A 19,976-nucleotide genomic window follows, 5' to 3' on the forward strand; every position below is an offset into this window, starting at 1 on the left:
TGGCACTGCCTCTTCAGTTTCCTTGGATTCGTAGACGTGAACGAGGCAACAGAATCAAACGTGTTTGAAAAGCAGTACTGTCCCATCTATAGCTCCTTTGCATATCTTTGTTTCTCCTCTTACTATAACTTAACTATAACTAAATTATAACTGTAACCATAACTTAACGATAACTAAAATAGTCTAGCTCTTCTTCTGAACTCTGCAGTTGATAACATTTTCTCTTTCTCACTTCATGTCCCAAGAAGGATACTATAAATGTTCTTGTTGTGTAATGTTCCTTAATGGGTTCTCTTCAAATTATTACGACTTTCTGCTTTATTGGTAAGAAAATGGAAGGGCTGGGGCAAAAAAAAAAGACAGATCTGTGAGCTAGTTCACACCACAAATGTCAGTAACAACCACGTGGGTAGTAGAGACACAAGCGTTTGAGCCATCACCTGCTATCTCCAAAGATGCCCATTAGGATCCAAATCTCGTAGCTAAGACTCAGTTCACCTCTCTAACCTGGAACTCCTGTGTCCTAAGAGTTCACCAAACAGCCGTCCCTCTGCAGAACCTTCCAGAGCCATCTGTTTCTTAATTATCAGTCCAAGAAAGATACATTGTGACAAGAAGGGGTCACTGTGAAGGCTTTAGTTTGAGCGAACAATCAGGAGCTTGAACTTTCCTGGGGAAAACTGGGAGGCCCAAATCTCACAGTGCAATTGTAAATTACATCACTACTTTTTTGCAAAAAAAATAATAATAATAATAATAAGTTAAAGGAGGGACAGGTGTTTGGTGATGCATTATGAAGTGTTAACGTGGAGACCTTCTCCCCACGTCTGGGTCGAAGTCCCATCTCTTGTTCTGATCCAGCGTGCTGCTACTGTGCATGCTGGGATTCCTTAAGCAGTTATGTTCCTGCCCTCTTTCCACTCCACGTGAGAGTTCTGGATGAAGCCCAGCCTCGTGGCTTCAATCCAGCCCAGCTACGGCTAGCTCGGGTTTGTAGGAAGACAGCCAGCACACGGCAGAGTTTTCACTCCGCTTCTCAGAAGTAAAAGACAGCTGTAGGAGAAAAGTTCAAACTATGGAAGTGTTACACATCCAACTAAAGAGGCAGAACGGATGACATCACAGTCAGAAAAAAGCCGGAAGGATGCAGGACAAATGCTAAGAAGCAATAAATATGGGTTAGAAAGTGTTACTGAGGACCAAGTCTGATTCCCGAAAAAAAAAATTAATAAAAATCTATAAATCTCTGGAAGATTTATCAAGAAAAATAGAAAACAAACATGTAACAATATGAACAGGGGCCGGGCGCGGTGGTGCAAGTGGTTAAGGTCCTCGCCTTGCACGCCTGGGATCCCATATGGGCGCCGGTTCTAATCCCAGCAGCCCCTCTTCCCTTCCAGCTCCCTGCCTGTGGCCTGGGAAAGCAGTCGAGGACGGCCCAAAGCCTTGGGACCCTGCACCTGCGTGGGAGACCCGGAAGAGGCTCCTAGCTTCGGATCGGCACAGCATCAGTCGTTGCGCTCACTTGGGGAGTGAATCATCGGACGGAAGATCTTCCTCTCTGTCTCTCCTCTCTGTATATCTGCCTTTCCAACAAAAAATAATAATAATAAAAATTTTAAAAAAAATATTAACAGAAATGAGGACAGGACCACAGGACAGACGCAAACCAAAAGAGACCATTACCTTAGTAAGTTTACAAATCAAATGGACCATTTACAAGAAAATCAAATTACGCTGGAGTCAACAGGAAATCATAATTCACCTTTTGATAGCTAACCATAGGGCCCAGCATTGTGGTACAATGATTTAAGCCCCATAGCTGGAGATATTTGGTATCCTATATGAGCACTGGTTTCAGGCTTGGCTGCTCCACTTCTGGTCCATCTCCTTGGTAAAGCCAGCAGGTGCACAGCAGGTGCAAACCCACGTGCTGGACTCCTTCTACCCATGTGGGAGACTCAGATGGAGTTCCTGGCCCCTGGCTCAGCCATGTCCGATGCCAAAGCATGGTGGCGGTTGGTGAGTAAAGCAGAGAATGGAAGATTTCCATCTCAAGGGTGTCTCACTAACCTCACATGGTGAATAAATATTTTTTTTTTACATTTTATTTTTATATATACATTTTTTTATTGGAAAGGTGGATATACAGAGAGCAGAGACAGAGAGGAAGATCTTCCGTCCAGTGATTCACTCCCCAAGTGAGCGCAATGGCCGATGCTATGCCAATCCAAAGCCAGGAGCCTCTTCCAGGTCTCCCACGCGGGTGCAGGGTCCCAAAACGCTGGGCCGTCCTCCACTGCTTTCCCAGGCCACAGGCAGGGAGCTGGATGGGAAGCGGGGCCACCAGGATTAGAACCGGCGCCCCTATGGGATCCCGGGCGTGCAAGGCGAAGACTTGAACCACTGTGCCACCGCGCTGGGCCCTAAAGAAATATTTTTAAAATGTCCACATCTGTAATCCTTGAAAATGTAAAGACCTTTCCTAACGAGTGCTTTGAAGTTCTATAAAGACGTTTTCGGATAAATTTACACCAGTTATCCAAAACGTAGATTAATTCACCCTGGTGTGAGTTTGCAGGTAACAGAACAGACAGCTTCAATTTTGTAAGAGTCAAGGAAGCCTGACGCCAGAAATTTACTCTCACTGTAGTAGACAGACTTGTGGGCTCAGCACGATGGCTCAGCGGCTAAATCCTCACCTTGCAAGCACCAGGATCCCATAAGGGTGCCAGTTCATGTTCCAGCTGCTCCACTTCCCATCCAGCTCCCCACTTATGGCCTGGGAAAACAGCAGAGGGTGACCTGAGGTCTTGATACCCTGCACCCGCGTGGGAGACCCCGAGGAAGTTCTTGGCTTCAGATCAGCTCCTCTCTGGCTATCACAGCCATCTGGGGAGTGAACCAGCAGAAGGAAGATCTTCCTCTCTGTCTCTCCTTCTCTCTGTACTTCTGCCTTTCCGATAAAAACCAACTGTAAAAAAAAGAAAAAGTAGACTTTTAAAGATCCCCAAAAGGCCTAATCCAGTCATGTATATTAATATTGAACTGTGGTATAAAGATGCTTTTAAAATATGAGGAGAGGGCCCGGCGCGGTGGCGCAGTGGTTAAGGTCCTCGCCTTGCACGCCCGGGATCCCATATGGGACGCCGGTTCTATCCCGGCAGCCCCTCTTCCCTTCCAGCTCCCTGCCTGTGGCCTGGGAAAGCAGTCGAGGATGGCCCAAAGCTTTGGGACCCTGCATCCGCGTGGGAGACCCGGAAGAGGCTCCTGGCTCAGGATCGGCATAGTATCGGCCCGTTGCGCTCACTTGGGGAGTGGATCATCGGACGGAAGATCTTCCTCTCTGTCTCTCCTCTCTGTATATCCGCCTTTCCAATAAGAAAATAATAAAAATAAATCTTTAAAAAAAAAAATATGAGGAGAGACCAAGCGTAGTTTGCAACATGATAAATATTACAACTCCCCCAGAATCCAAAATCTGAGAACATAATAAGAATAAAAGGAGGATGCAGTATGCAAGGTGGGGGACCCGGGGGGGTTCAGGTGTTACTGCCTCTTGCAAAAGCTCCAACTAACGTCTTTCCATAGACAAGGACCATTGGGAAAACCCCCTAACATCGGAATGGGACAGAAAAACCAAACCCATCTGCGTCAGAGCTTGGTAAGACAGGCTTCGCAGGCCTGGTGCAGAGGCCTAGCAACTAAAGTCCTCGTCTTGAATGCGCCCAGGATCCCATATGGGTGCCAGTTCTAATCCCGGCAGCTCCACTTCCCATCCAGCTCCCTGCCTGTGGCCTGGGAAAGCAGTGGAGGATGGCTCAAAGCCTTGGGACCCTGCACCTGTGTGGGAGACCCGGAAGAGGCTCCTGGCTTCGGATCGGCATAGCATCGGCCGTTGCGCTCACTTGGGGAGTGAATCATCGGATGGAAGATCTTCCTCTCTGTCTCTCCTCCTCTCTGTAGATCTGACTTTACAATGAAAATAAATAAATTTTTTTTTAAAAAAAGTTTGAACTTGTGAAAATTCTCAAAAGACACTCATTATAAAACTGTGGAGGGGAGATAGTTTTGGGGAGGAGAAATGGAGACCCCAGTGCCTAGTAAATGATATCATATAAAATTTTAAAAAAAGAAGAAAAAATCTCCGTTTCCGACAAAAATAATTTTGTAATTAATTTATTGATTTTTAATAGTCTTAGTTGATTAGGGTACAATGGTCAAAGGATATAGGAAAGTGGGCAATACCATTGTTTCCACACTAATTTCATTTTTTCCCCTGTATCTCGGATCAGGGGAGAAACAAAGGGAGAAGCCCCACCCAGCCTCCCACCCATCCCAGGTCCCCGATCTGAGGCACGCTCCGAGGGTCCTGCTCAAGCGGTTTTGATAGTTCAACAGGTCCGAATTGCTGCCAAGCTCGCCGTTCCAATCGCGATGAAACCTATTCAGAATCCACTGGCTGACATAGTCTCTTCATGGTTTGGGGTTCTGAGATCAGCAGTTCAGTTGGAGGGCTCCCCAAAGAAACTTCATCTGAGATGATCCCAGAGCTGATTCTCGTGTGTGCTTGCCAGTACAGGGTCCGGCAGCGTCCGTCTCCCCAAACAGCTTATGCACTCGCTGGTCGTTGCAATTGCTGGGTCAGTTCTGTTTGTCTGAATGGCACATAGGCGTGAGGAAGGAGAGTCTGAAACACGATGTAGCTTACCTGTTAGCAAGAAAGGGTAGCCCTGCGAATCCCAAAAGGTTAGATACCACATGTTTGCCTTAATTTAACCTGTATTTTTTAAAAAATTTTTTCGATGCTGTCATGGATACTGTCTCAACCCAGATGTTTCAAAGAATGGAACTTGCATTATTTTTAACATATCGTTTACTCAATACTATGTCAATCAATTCCATAACACTATATACTGTTGCTGATGTTTTGTTGGGGCTTTTAACTGTTGGGGATTTTACTCTGTTAGCTTTGCCTTCAGACCGGGGAAGGCCTCCCCAAGAAGCCGTTAAATGTTATTAGGACAATAAGATGCTGGACTCTATGCTGGGTATATGCTTGCAATGAAGGAATCTCAACTGAACTTGAACTGTGGTCATGCACCATGGGGGGGAGGGTTGTGGGAGGAGCGAGGGAAATCCAAGCACCTATCAAACTGTATCACATAATACAATGTTATTAACAATAAAAAAAAAAAGAAAGAAAAACTTGTGTGAGAGGGGTGAGAAAACCATGTCATTCTCACTGCACTGCCCCTTCATCTCTCAAGTCCACACAGTGACCACACAAAAGATTCCCATGGGCTCGGGCTTCCCACAGCAAGAAAAAAGAACTGGAAGACAGCAGACCCCTGAGCCTTCCTGGAATTCTAAGTTGCTTCCCCGGAAGCCGACTCATGTCCGGCCTAACAGTGAATTCTGGGGATAATGACAGGTGGACATTACCTGGCGTAAGGTAGAAAATAAAAGGACCAAAGATGGAACTCAGCGAGCCTAAGTTGTGCCAGCGGCTCTGTCCCCAGTCACAGACCCCAGCTGATGGCAGAGTCCATTGCGAAGCTAGGTAGTCACTGCGACAAGCACGGTGGGAAGTTTAACTTGACTGCTTCCCTTATGAGATCAGCCCTCCCAATGCACCTCATAGCCCACCCCAACCCCCACACGGGCAATGTAATATCCTCCGTAGAACACAGGAATTGGGCACGCCTGATCGGACAGATCCAAGCGGTCATTCATGCCAGGTTCAGAGTCCATCCCAGTGCTGAGCCTGTTGGAGGAACTTAGGGACTAGATCTATCCGACTTAACAAGCCTAGCAACTGGCAGGCAGCGTTGCGACACAGTGTGTTAAGCTGCTGCCTGCGCCACAATCATGTCATGGGAGCACTGGTTGGAGTCCCCGCTGCTCCACCTCCAATCAAGCTCCTTGCTAATATACCAGAAAAGGTAGCAGGGGATGACCCAAGTGTTTGGGCCCCTGCAACCCATGTAGGAGACCCAGATGGAATTTCTGGCTTCCGACTTTGGCTTGACCCCCTGCCTGTCCGTGGAAGGCCTATAGTTTCACTATTTGGGCAGTGAACCCCTAGGATGCAAAATCCTTCTCTTGTTTCTCCCTCTCTGTAACTCTGTCTTTCAAATAAATCAATCTCTGGAGAAAATGGAAACAAGGGCTCCGCCTAGGTTCAGAGAACACTCCGAGGGCTTCGCAGCAGAAAGGAAAGCCCCACCTGTGCTGTCCTATGGGGCGCTGCTTTTGGACCCATTCACCTTGATGTATTACCGGGCAGGACTTGAACGTGGGAAGTCCAACATGGGATGTGGGCATCCCAAGACAGTCCTAACCGTTGCACCAAACACATATTCCTCTACCAAACAAATAAAGAAAAATTAAGTATATATATATATGTATGTATATATACGTATATATACATATATACATGTATATATAGCTGAAAAACAAAAAATCCTAAGTAGAATTGCATTGTAGGGGACCCAGTACAGTAGCCCAGCAGCTAAAGTTCTTGCCTTGAATGCACCAGGATCCCATATGGGTGCCGGTTCTACTCCCGGCAGCTCCACTTCCCATCCAGCTCCCTGCTTGTGGCCTGGGAAAGCAGTCGAGGACGGCCCAAAGCCTTGGGACCCTGCACCCATGTTTGGAGACCTGGAGGAAGTTCCTGGCTCCTGGCTTCGGATTGGCTCAATTCCAGCCATTGCAGTCACTTGGGGAGTGAATCAATGGACAGAAGATCTTCCCTTCTGTCTCTCTTCCTCTCGGTATATCTGACTTTCCAATAAAAATAAATAAATCTTTTTTAAAAATTACATTGCAGAGTTCTAGTAATAAAGGCAGCATTGCAATGCAAAAAAAAGACACAGACGTCGATCAACTTTTGACAAAAGCATCAAAAACACTCAACACAAAAATAATAATTTCTTCAGTAATTGGCAATTGGAAAACCAGATACTTACATGCAGAGTAATGACCTTAGACTCTCATTCAGATCTCTCTCTCTCTCTATCACACACACACAGAAATTTAAAAACAAACACACAGAGAACTCAGAATGCATCAAAGACAGCAGTGGGTCACCAGCTACAGGCAATGGCCTAGGTTGCATTATACCTAGGCAAGTGTTACATTGCTGGAAGGAAGGCAGCTAATAGTTTGTGGGCATCCTGTACCTGGTTAATGCCAAATTTATATTAACTATACCAGTGTGCCAGCACAGTCACCTATTCTATGTTTTTTTTTTTTTTCGAAAGATATGTAGGGGGCAGTCACCGGCATGCCAATACACAAGGTCTAGGGACCAATGTGTGAGGGTTTGTGGGCTCTGGGCAGACAGGCAGGGCTCTAAGCTGGCATAGCACACCACCAGAAGACCAAGCTTGGAAACCTGCAGGCATGGGGGACTGTAGATTGCTCAGGAAAGTGAGTCTGGAGATGTGTGGGAGGGAGGATGCTGAGGGAGAGCATGACAGGTGAGGAGTGACTTCCGGGGACTTCCACCAACCTGGATACTGCACTTGCAAGTAAATGATGGAGCTAAGACTGGATGGTTTGATGGAGGGAAACCGGAAGAACTTTCAGGGTCAAACCAATATGCCCAACCATGTGGAAGATCTGAGTTGTTGATATCAACCACAGCCTACCAGCCTACCAGCACACACCAAAGCCACTGCTTGGGGGAGGGTCTTCTTGCCAGGGCTCAAACACAGTGCATGCTAAGGCAAGGGGCAGAACATGTTAGGCTGGGCCATGACACTAACCAGCTCATGAGAGAACTTGGTCTGGGAACAGATTCTGTGGAGGATCCTGGGCGCACTCTGTGGGACTGTCATACCAGACCGGGGATGGTGGGGTAAGCCCAGCAAGGGAGCTGTGGGGGCTCCCCTACTGGACCAGTGCTCCTGCTGGAAAGGGCAGCTGAGATTTGGGTATATCAGATTAGGCAGGGCTACAGCACCCATTGGCCTGAAAAGTGAGCTGCATTAGAGAGAGAGCCAGGCTGGACTAGGAAACCACTAGAACATGCAAGAGCCAAAATAAGGGCAGGCAGGTCAGGCTTTGCCGCAGCATCAACTGGCAAATGCTGGGACTGGGGGCAAGTCCTGTCAGACTAGACTGTAGAACCATTTGGGTTTTTTAAAAAAAGATTTATTTATTGGAAAGCCAGATCTACAGAGAGGAGGAGAGACAGAGAGGAAGATCTTCTGTCCGATGATTCATTCCCCAAGTGAGCGCAATGGCCGATACTGTGCAGATCCGAAGTCAGGAGCCAGGAACTTCCTCCAGGTCTCCCACACAGGTGCAGGGTCCCAAGGCTTTGGGCCATCCTCCACTGCTTTCCCAGGCCACAAGCAGGGAGCTGGAAGGGAAGTGGAGCTGTCGGGAGTAGAACCCATATGGGATCCCAGAGCGTTCAAGGCGAGGACTTTAGCTGTTGGGCTACGCCACCGAGCCCTGTAGAACCATTTGGAAAGTTCAAGATCTGGGGTTGGGAGTGGGCCTAGTAGAGAAACTGTGGGAACTTCTCTGATGGGTTGCAACTGCCACTGTTGGCATGAGAATCAGATCCGGGGGCAGGCCTGGCTAGATAGGTGGTGGCACCTGCTGTCCGAGTGTGGGCTGGATATTGGGGTTGGTTGGGTTAAACTAGGCTCCAATGTCAATTTATGTATATGAGAGCTGAATGGGAGGTGGGACAGACTGGACTAGTCTGCTGCATACACTGGCAAGCACAGGATCCAGGGCTGAGGGTGGGCATAGTGGGGGTTACTGGGGAGTCGCTCCAACTAGGATGCTGGTGTACATAAGGGCAGTGTGCATAGTGGGCAGGTTAGGCTGGGGCGCAGCATCCCCTGATTTGTGTATGAGATGGGATAGGGGACAAAACTGAGCAGGTACCTGCAACTACCAGTGTGTCTAGGCTGATTTGGGTGATGGACTGAGCTGGACCCCACACTGGCTGGCACATAGAGGAATCAGGTCTGAGGTCACTCCTGGCAAAGTTTCTTTGGGGAGCTCCACCCCTACAGCTGCATCACTGGATTCAGAAGGCCAACTACAGTGAAAACCACAGGATCTGTGATCTGACCGTGGAGTGCATGTGTCAGCACTGGATCCCCAGGACTGCTGAGGTTTTGCAGTGGGCTCATGGCCAGATGCTCATGGTGGACATTAACAACCAGTTCATTGAGGCCTGCAGAGGACAACTAGTATCCTAGAGACCAGAACAAATTCAATAGCTCTCCCAGACAAGTGCCTAGGCGAATCAAGACTCTAAGATGGACTGCGTCAGTCAATGGACCTTCTCAGATCTATCAAAACCACTTACACGATGTCATTGGAACAGGCTCCACATCGGGGACCCTGGGATGACTTTGGGTGTGGCCTTCCACCATGCCCAGGTATTGATGCAGTTGTGTTGCTGGAAGTGGCCCTCTCCGATTCCCACTCTACTTTCCCCAATGCCGGGGAAAAGAAAAAAGAGGTTGGAGGAAGTTGTCCCGCCCACTTTACCCTATTCCTCAACCCTCCCCACCCTATGAGGAGGTCCACGTGGGCATGTATCGCTCTCAACTATGTAAACATCATTCAAAAAAGCAATTTATCAAAAAAAACCAGTAGGACCAGCTCCATGTCTGATCCTCTGCCATAAGCACCATTATCCTGCATTAGCACCAGTTCATGTCCCGGCTGCTTCACTTTCCACGCAGTTCCCCACTTATGGCCTGGGAAAGCAGCAGAGGGCAGCCCCACGACCTTGGGATCCTGCACCCCAGCCGCATAGGAGATGCAGAAGAAGCTCCTGGCTCCTGGCTTCAGATGAGCTCAGCTCCGGCTGTTGTGGCCATTCAGGAAGTGAACCAGTAGATGGAAGAGCTTTTCTCTGTGTCTCTTCTTCTCTTTGGAAATCTTTCAAATAAAAATAAAATTTAAAAAAAAAAAGATGACTTGGAAGATTCCCAGTTCAACTAGTAGAAGAAAACCAAAAAGTTCTATGACGGCATCAGTCTTAAAAATTTTCCTTGGATAGTCTAAAAATACAAGTAACAATAGCAAAAGTAGACCAAAGAAATTGCATCAAACACCTGCAATTCACCAGACTTAACAGAAAGCCTACATTTTTTTTATTTTTTAAATCAGTTCTTTATTTAGGTAACAGGTTGGTTATGCTCACTGCGTTGTATGAAGCGTCACAATAGCTTACTGAAAGACAGGAGCAGTACAGCTTTGGATCAGAGTGGACAGTTGGAACAAGAAACCATTTTGCATTCCTCCATCCTTATCTTTCAACACACACCAGGAAGGGACAAATAGCTTTTAGCATCATTATGTAGGGCCCGGCGGCGTGGCCTAGCGGCCAAAGTCCTCGCCTTGAACACGCCCCGGGATCCCATATGGGCACCGGTTCTAATCCCTCTAGCTCCACTTCCCAGCTCCCTGCTTGTGGCCTGGGAAAGCAGTGGAGGACGTGTGGGAGACCTGGGGGAAGCTCCTGGCTCCTAGCTTGGGATACGCTCAGCTCCGACTGTTGAGGTTACTTGGGGAGTGAATCATCAGACGGAAGATCTTCCTCTCTGTCTCTCCTCCTCTCTGGATATCTGATTTTCCAATAAATAAATAAATAAATCTTTAAAACTATATATGAAGGTCTTCCAATAAACTAAAAATTGAATTTATTCCCAAGAGTCAAGATCATGCAATTCATCTATGTCCACTGATGGTTGAATAGCAGAAGTGTGGTCTGTGTATAATATAAGACTATTCAGTCTTTAAAAACAGATTCTGTCATTTGCTGTAATGTAGATGTATTCATGAAGTGAAGTAAGCCAGGCACAGAAATAAAAGGTGTAGTTATTTCAACTACAGAGTTGAAACCCAGAGGGTTGAACTCATGGATGTAGAGTAGAAGGGGCTTAGGGTGGGGGGGGCTGAAGAGATGTGGGTCAAAGCGTACAAAATTTCAGTGAGAGAGAAAAAAGTTAAGAAAACTATAGGAGGTTGGACCAAGCACGATAGCCTAGTAGCTAAATCCTTACCTTGCACACACCAGGATCCCATGGTGCCATTGATTCACTACCCAGCTCAGTAGGACTTAGAATATCTCAAAGAAACTAACCAGAGGCTTCCTTGTGAGGGAGAGACACTTGGTTCACTCTTGAGAGCGAACTTAAGTACTGCCAGTGGGTCAGTAACCTGTACTTCTTGGCCAGAGCACGCATTGTTTTTTTTTTTTTTTAAAGATTTATTTTTATTATTTTTTCATTGGAAAGGCGGATATACCAGAGCACGCATTGTTAAATACTAAACTGGTGAGTCCAGCGCAGTAGCTTAGTGACCAAGGCCCTTGTCTTGAACACACCCATATGGGCACTGGTTCTAATCCTGCCAGCTCCACTTCCCATCCAGCTCCCTGCTTGTGGCCTGGGAAAGCAGTGGAGGACGGCCCAAAGCCTTGGGACCCTGCATCTGCATGGGCTCCTGGCTCCTGGCTTGGGATTGGCTCAGCTCTGGCTGTTGCAGCCTTTTGGGGAGTGAACCATTTTGACAAAAGGTCTTCCTCTCTGTCTCTCCTCCTCTCTGGATATCTGACTTTGCAATAAAAATAAATATTAAAAAAAAAATAGCAAATGGGCTAACAACTGAAAACCTCAAGCTGCTGCTATATTTGGCTTGCCATTGCATTCTCCACCAGAGGGTCCTTAATGCTTCCTCTGGGGGGGCGGGGGGAGGGGTCCGTTCCCGGAGGCCACCCCCAGAACACAGAAGGGGCAGCATCCCAAGCCTTCCCCTGTAGCTGATGATAAGAAATTTAGACATGCTTCAACTTCAGGATGTCTGTTTATGCTCAGGTGTACCATAAATATTTGTCTCTTTTTTGGAGTGAGCAAAGCAAGATTGATTAAAAGCTGCCTGCTGCATCATCAGGGTAGAAAATTCCAGAAAGACCTCCTGCGCAAATATTTCCAGCCGATAAAAAGCAAAATCTATTTGATACTTTTCAAAGTCAGATGCAAATAGTCCAGGGATGCAGGTTGAAAATGATGGATACTGTTCATTCCGCCCCCCCCCCAGGGAGAGATAACATTCAATTGAATGTGAAAGTACTAAGAAACACGCAAAAGAAGGTTGCTAAGAACCGTTCAGATAAATACCTAAACCGGTAACTCTAAAGAGGGCGGAAACATCATGAGGTGAAAGATAAGGCACAAGCATCTTTACAGAACCCCCAGGTCCCTAAAGACGTCCTCCTGTGTGGTCCTTCATCATGCACACCTCCTACTGTAGCTAATCAAAGATGCCTCCAGTTGGAACCACGTGTGAGACTCACCGGGAGGGCTTATTTAAAAACAAAAGGCTGATCCTGGCCTCAAGAGTTTCATTTAGCACGACTGGGCCAAAGGCCAACCATCAGCAGCTCTAACGAGCTCCCAGGAGACACCCATTGTGCTAATATGGTGTCTGTAGTTCTCATGGCTAATAAAACATTTCCCTCCATGGGGATCTGTGCCTTATCCAATGTCCTCCTGATTTAACACCTGTTTGTTCTGGTGAAATGACTTTTGCCCCTGAGGAGACACAAGGGGGCAAGCCTCAGGCAAGGAATTCTTAATCTGTCTGTCCAGGAGACAACAGAACTTGCCTTGGGGATATGAAAAAAAATTTACTTAGTCTTCCTAGGAACTCGGGGACTGATGGCTCAGAGCGGATCATTAAACAAAGTGTTTCTCTAATCTTTAAACAATTACACTCCCTTAGGGTACGGAAGAAAGAGAAACTTTTTTGCCACCTGTCTCTCCCTGGAGGTCGTCTGCTGTGGTTACTTGTTTCAACCAATTATTCTTTCTTTACCTGGCATCCTCAAGCACCTGCAGGCACCTGGAGCCTTTTAAGCCTGCTGCATCTTTATTCCAAACGGTCTCCTGGTGCTGCCCTAATTATTATCTTCTCTTGCTTTCTTCCTGAGGGATGTGTTCCTGCTAGAAAGACTCAGCAGCATGTTTAGCATGTTTAGAATCCCATTGCAATGAATTGTACTGTGTTGCTTCGCGTGCAGACAATGGAACATACAGAAGAAAAATTTTTAAAAAGGATATGCGCGGATGTAAATTCCTTGAAAAGTGGCGAAGGGACCCAAAGCTCAGGGGAAGGGTGAACTGCATCACAGAATTCATCACGTTTATGCCTACCCATCCACGCAGGATTTCATGGTTCAAATGTAATTCAATAGTGTCTATTTTAAAAAAAAAAAAAAAAACCATAGTGTTCCAGTAAGATAGATTTTAGGAATGGACCGGGTGAACATCGAGATGGTTGTTAACATAATTCACCATTAAAAAGGGGTCCATGAATAGGAAGGATTTCAATCAGACACACACACACACACACACACACACACACACGACTTCGTGAAAATATGCCGGCGCACAGAGTGGTGCCTCTTGACAATAAAGGGCAATTTCTTAGCCCCACAAAAGTGATTGTTGTAAAAAACCACACAAAAAGCTGTTGTATCAGTATGACAGTATGCACCTATCCCTTCATAGGTTCCTTCCCACCAAAAGGGATTGCCAATATCAGGGAAGGAAAGTGAAGTGTTGAAAATTAGCAACATTCGAATGGCTGATGTGAGCCACGTGAAGATGGAAACAATTATTACAAAAGTAGCAAACCAAAGCTGTCAGGGAGATCTGCCTGTGAAAGCAGGGAATAGAAAAGTCCCATCATTTTAGGAGCACATTAGACAACATACTGCATGCATGACAGATCTTGGGGAAAATTGAAATAAAACAGTGGGGGGACTTGAGAAGACAAAACGGTGCCATCAGAATCCGCAGACCTGGGCGCGGTGCGATAGCCTGGTGGTTAAAGTCTTTGCCTTGAATGCGCCCGGGATCTCATATGAGTGCCGGTTCTAATCCCGGCAGCCCCACTTCCCATCCAGCCCCCCTGCCTGTGGCCTGGGAAAGCAGTGGAGGACAGCCCAAAGCCTTGGGACCCTGCACCTGCGTGGGAGAACCGGACGAGCTCCTGGCTCCTGGCTTCAGATCGGCACAGCTCTGGCTGTTGTGGTCACTTGGGGAGTGAATCATCGGATGGAGGATCTTCCTCTCTGTTTCTCCTCCTCTCTGTATTTGCAAGAAATAGATATCATACAGGGTGGGACAAATATGTGTGTGTGTGTGTGTGTGTGTGTGTGTGTGTACATATCTGATCAAGAATCCAAAATATATAATGAACATCTCAGGTCAAATACAAAAATAAAAACTGTACTTAAACGCACACACAGCCCCCCACATGAGGAAATACTTGAAAAGACATATCTGCATAGAGGACAGACCCACTGTCGGCAAACACATAGAAATTCAAAGCAAAGGAGGTTAACAATTCATGCCCATGAGGAGGCCATCCTTAGGAATATGATGTTAGGAATGATGTTAAGGTAACAAACCCTTGCTACATGTTTTTCAATGTAGAATGTTCCAGGTGCCATAAAAAAAAAAATTGGGGGGCCCTGCGCGATAGCCTAGTGGCTAAAGTCCTCCCCTTGAACGTGCTGGGACCCCAGATGGGCACCAGTTCTAACCCTAGCAGCTCCACTTCCCATCCAGCTCCCTGCCTGTGGTCTGGGAAAGCAGTGGAGGACGGCCCCAATGCTTTGGGACCCTGCACCCGCGTGGGAGACCCGGAAGAGGCTGCTGGTTCCTGGCTTCAGATTGGTGCAGCTCTGGCTGTTGCGGCTACCTGGGGAGTGAATCAATGGATGGAAGATCTTCCTCTCTGTCTCTCCTCCTCTCTGTAGATCTGACTTTCCAATAAATAAATAAATCTTTAAAAAAAAAAACAAACAAAGAAGGTTTTCTTATTTTTCATTTCTTCAGTGATACATTAGTCACTCACGAGCATGCCGTTTTTCTATGTTTGTCTATGTTTTTCTCTGTTATTGATTTTGTTCATTTCTGGCTATTCATGGAAAGGGAGGTCGTAGTAGCTGTGTAATAGACGCTGCCATATCCAGATGTGAAGATACAAGGCAGTATGCAGCTCCGCTTCCAAATCAAAAATGGACTCCCAATGAAACTGTTCAATCTATCCTGATAACAGGATGCTGGACTCTGCCTGCCGTTGTCCACACCCACAATGGCAGGAGTCACTTAAGCAACAGAATGGGGTGCTTAGGGCTGTTTAGGAACAACTGTGCTATTGTAACAACATCCTGGAAACCTGGGGTGGGGGTGAATTGTGGAGGGGAGGGAAAGGGAGAGTGTAGTTTAAATAAATTTTTAAGAATATGTAATCCTTACCCAGTTTTAACAGTTTATTTCTTCATCTGCAAATGCAATTGGTTCACATCCAACAACTCTGCAACAGCGAGGGCTTGAGTCAACCTGAAGGCAGGAGTCTAGAACTTTCTCACTAAGGTCGTCAGGACCCAGACATGTAAATTACCACCTGTTGTCTTGCAAGACACATTAGCAGGGAGCTAGATCAGAAGCAAAGTGCCCGGGATGGAAAATGGCATCTATTAACACCACGGCACCAGCCCAAATTTTATGCAGTACACTGGGCTATTTCAATTACAGTATAAGCCGATCCAACCAGGCAACTGGCTTTTCCGTGTCTTGATCTTGTGTGTGTGCTTGTAATGCAAAGGTGCCTCTCTTCCACTTCTGCCTAAGGCACGTGATTGTGAAACAGAGTCGCCTTACTTTGTGGTAGAGTTGGCTGCCTCTGAGAATTCAGTCAGGAAGTGACGAGGTACTCCGAGACTCAAAAGAAGAAACGCGAGTGGCCCGCAACGCACGTGGAAGCGTGGCCATCTTCTTGGAACTGTACCTTCAGAATGCGCAAAAATCTGTTCTTCATAGTCATTTTTGTAAAAAGATACAGCTAGCCATGAGGGAAACTAAACACACACACATACACACGCACACACACACACTTGTGGGTTGCTCTGACAAGGCCATAGTACCCACTGGGGATGCTAGGAGTGGGGAGTGGGCAAAGTCACAATGAGCCAAAGACCCACCAGTGTGAATAAGATCGGTGATTAGAGCTGGTCTGATAAGAGGAGTTTAGAGACCTCCCTAAAATGTAGCCAGAGCTAGTGAGTGCAAGAACCTAGCCTGGGGTCAGTCCAGGCAAGGCCAAGCTACCAGAACCTGTTGGTATACACGGGTCAGGTCTGGGGAGTGGGCCAGGCTAGGCTGGTTTGCAACACTCACTGGCAGGTTTGAGAGTCAAGATGGGATACAGGCCAGGCCAGGCCGGGCCAGGATGGGTTACAACACCTGTCAGTTCACATTAGGGCTAAGACTGGGGGCTGGCAGGCTGGGTTAGGCTGCAGCACCCTTCAGCATGAGCTGGGTCTGGAGGCAGGGTGGGCAGAGCCAGGCTGTAGCACTCACTGGCAAATGCCATCTTGACAAGTCATGCCAGTCCGGGCTGAAGCACACTCAACAGTGCATGCAGGACACCAGATGGGGAGAGAACCCAGTTGAGGGGGTGCTGTGGGAACGCCCCTGCTGAGCTACTGTTCCCACTGGTGAGAGTGAGAGCCTGAACAAGCAGCGAACCAAGCTGCAACACTCCCTTAACACAGCTGCAACAAGCGTTGGCTTGCATGCGAGCTCCGTTTAGCAGAGGGCCACTCTAGGCCAGACCACTGCATCCACCATGTCAGGGCCAGGATAACCGCAAACGGACATGGCTTTGGTACACAGCATCTGGCAGCAAGTACCAGGACAGGGTGTAAGTCATGTCAGACTGGTATGCAGTACTCTCTGGAAAGTGCAAGATCCAGGACACAGACCGCCTTGGTAGGGAATAGTGGGCACTCCTCTGCTGGGTTGCAACTGCTACTGATGCATACAAGAGCCAGGGCTGGGGGGCAGGCTAGGCTGTACAAGGTAGGAGCACCTGTCAGCATACGCATGGAATATGTGGGGTGGGTAGGCTGAGCTAAATTACAACACCCATAGACGGATACAAAACCCTGGTTGGAATGTGGCACAGACTGGACTAGACTGCTTAACATACTATGGTTCACAGGAACTGGGGCTGGGGACAGGCCTGGTTACTGGGGATCACTCCAACTTGGTTATAGTTCCCATTGGTGAGCACAAGGGCCAGGTCTATGGTGCAGCGGGCTAGACTGCACCACAGCCCCCGTCGGTTTGCACACAATGCGAGGATGGATGTTGGAAGGACATTGTGAATCTTCTGCCATGTAGAATCAGGACTAGTTGAAATTCCTCCCGGAGGGCCCAAGAGCAGTTCATATGGGAATGAATCGACAGGAAATTCCTTAATCCACAGGTTAACAGATTCAGGGAAGGAACTTGCGAGAGGAACAACTTGTATGTTAGGGGATTGTCTCTTGCTGTTGGAAAGTTAATGCCTCAGCACCCCCTCCCTGATGCCTCCGTAACCCTCAGTCCTTAAGAGTCTGCTGATATTAATAAACTTCAGCTACCTGACCATCAAAGTAGTCCCTGCGTGTTATTATCGGCTCTGTGCAAGAAGTCCATAGCTGCAGGGCAGTGAACAGCTGGGGACAGAATTGACTAGGCAACTAAAATCACCAGTGTGTACCTAGGCTGATACGGACTAAATTGGATCCTGTACCGGTTGGCACATGCAAAAGACAGACCCGAGATCACCCAGGTCAAGTTTCTTGAGGGAATCCCAAACTGGACCACCGGACTCAAAGCTCTGACCACAGGGAGAATTATTGGATTTGTGGTCCAGCCTTGGAAGGCGTGCATCAGGGCCTTCCCAATCGCTGATGGCTATGCAGTGGACAGCATGCCCAGGTGCATAAGGGGGACACAACAGCCAGCTCCTTTGAGCCTACAGAGGATGTCGAATGCCATGTCAAAAAGATGGAGAGCAGAACAGGTTGGACAACTCTCCTGGCCAAGATTTGGCAGCAAGTATCTGGCTGAGTGGATGTACTAGAGTGGACCCTGTCCAATGGGCTCTGGAGGGATTTTTTCTCAACCAACAGCATGTCAGAATTATCAAAACCACTCTAACAATACCCTTGCAACATTCTCCACATCAGAATTTCTGAGATGACCTAAAGTGGACATCTCCCATCCCCGGGTATTGATGTAATGTGGAAGCTGGGAACTGCAGCCTCCACTTGCCTAATCTCACCTCCTCCCCATAAGGAAGAAAAAGAAAGGAAACAAATGGAAATATTTGTCCTGCCTACCTCCCCCCCCATACCTCAATCATCCCCAACTTATACAGCGGTCACCATGAATCTGCATTCTTGTCAGCTATGTAAACAGCATCAAAAATAACATAAAATAAAAACTCCCAAATGAAGGAATAGTTTTTTTAAAAAAATATTTATTTAAATTGCAAAGTTAAGGGGAAAGAGGAATAAGATATCTTGTACCCACCGGTTCTCTTCCAAAAGCCTAGATTGGAACAGGCTGACGCCAGGAGCCTGGAGACTGAGCTGAGCCTCCCACCTGGGTGGCAGGAATCTGCATACCAGCTCATCTTCTGTTGCTTTTCCAAATGCATAGTTAGAAAACTGGAAGGGATGCAGAGCAGGTGAAATCCGAACCAGCACACGGGTGACGAGAAACTCCACGGTACCACACCACCAGCCACAATCGGAGGATGGTTTTTGGGGGGAAGCTAGGGTACATTGATGAGACCAGTAAAATAGATGACAGAAATGATAAGGCATTCCTAAGAGACAGCCAACCAAACGCAGCATCCACAGAGCAATACTTAACGAAGACAACACGGGTACATCGAGGAAGCTGTTAAGAAACAAGCAAACAAACATGGCACTGCTCTGGGTGTAGAAACCATTAAGTCTACACCTGAGGGGAGAAAAAAAAATAGCTGGGATATTAAAATTCAGACTTCGACCTCAGTGATTGCCATGTCCCGAGTCCCAAGCTCAATGATGCATCACACTCAAGGTACAGCTCTGCTGAGAAGCTGGCCCAGGGCCCCCTTCACATCCTTGTTCCTCAAGCTGTAGATGAAGGGGTTCAGCATGGGGGTGACCACTGTGTACATCACCGAGGCAGTGGAGCTGCTCAGGGAAGTCTGGGTCACAGCAGAGCTGAGGTACACCCCAAGTGTTGTTCCGTAGAACAGGGACACCACACACAGGTGAGACCCACAGGTGGAGAACGCTTTGTACTTGCTCGCAGCAGAGGACATCCTCATGAGGGAAGAGACAATCTTAGAGTAGGAGAAGAGAATCCCAGAGGCAGGAAGCAAGCCCAGCACCGCAGTCGCCATATACAAGGCGATGCTATTGACGAAGGTGTCAGAGCTGGCCACCTTGAGCAGCTCCGTCAGCTCGCAGAAGAAGTGTGAAATCTCCGTGCCGGGAGAGAAGGAGAGTCGCAGTATCAGCAGAAGGTGAATCAAGGAGACACAGGAAACTATACACAAGGAGGTGAGCACAAGGAGGCCACAGAGGCGAGGGTTCATGATGACCGTGTAGTGCAGGGGTTGGCAGATGGCCACGAACCTGTCATAGGCCATGATGGACAGAAGGATGTTATCCATTCCAGCAAACGTCATGAAGAAATACACCTGAGCCAGGCATTCTCTGTAGGTGATGTCTTTGCAGTGTGCCTGGATGTTGACCAGCATCTTGGGGACCATGGTGGAGACGAAGCAGATGTCCACCAAGGACAGGTTGCAGAGGAAGAAGTACATGGGTGTGTGCAGGTGGGAGTCAGAGGTGACAGCCAGGATGATGAGCAGGTTCCCGAGCACCGTGACCAGGTACATGGAGAGGAACAGCCCCAAGATCAGTGGCTGCAGTTGAGGATTATCTGAGAGGCCCAGGAGCAGGAACTCTGATGCTCCAGTGTGGTTTTCAGTTTCCATGTAGCCGCTGTGTCTTCTGGGGAAGGAGGCACGGGAGGTATTCAGTCAAACCCCACATCACCTGTGGATGGACAGCCCTCACCCTC

At 47.7% G+C, this 19,976-nt stretch overlaps 1 protein-coding gene across 1 annotated transcript; it reads right to left on the reverse strand.

The window, feature by feature from the left end:
* Positions 1 to 18,957: 18,957 nt before the first annotated feature.
* On the reverse strand, positions 18,958 to 19,890 carry LOC121162885 (olfactory receptor 7D4-like). The gene has a single exon (XM_040990121.1). It carries the CDS (start codon positions 19,888 to 19,890, stop codon positions 18,958 to 18,960), a length of 933 nt encoding a protein of 310 aa, XP_040846055.1.
* Positions 19,891 to 19,976: the final 86 nt, after the last annotated feature.

Source organism: Ochotona curzoniae, unplaced genomic scaffold, assembly GCF_017591425.1.
Source record: "Ochotona curzoniae isolate NIBS_2020 unplaced genomic scaffold, NIBS_Ocur_1.0 contig_584, whole genome shotgun sequence".
In the NCBI taxonomy this organism is placed as follows: domain Eukaryota; kingdom Metazoa; phylum Chordata; class Mammalia; order Lagomorpha; family Ochotonidae; genus Ochotona; species Ochotona curzoniae.

What these genes read in the sequence shown, in the direction of transcription:
- LOC121162885 (XM_040990121.1), bottom strand. Translation starts at nt 19,890, where the DNA reads ATGGAAACTGAAAACCACACTGGAGCATCAGAGTTCCTGCTCCTGGGC.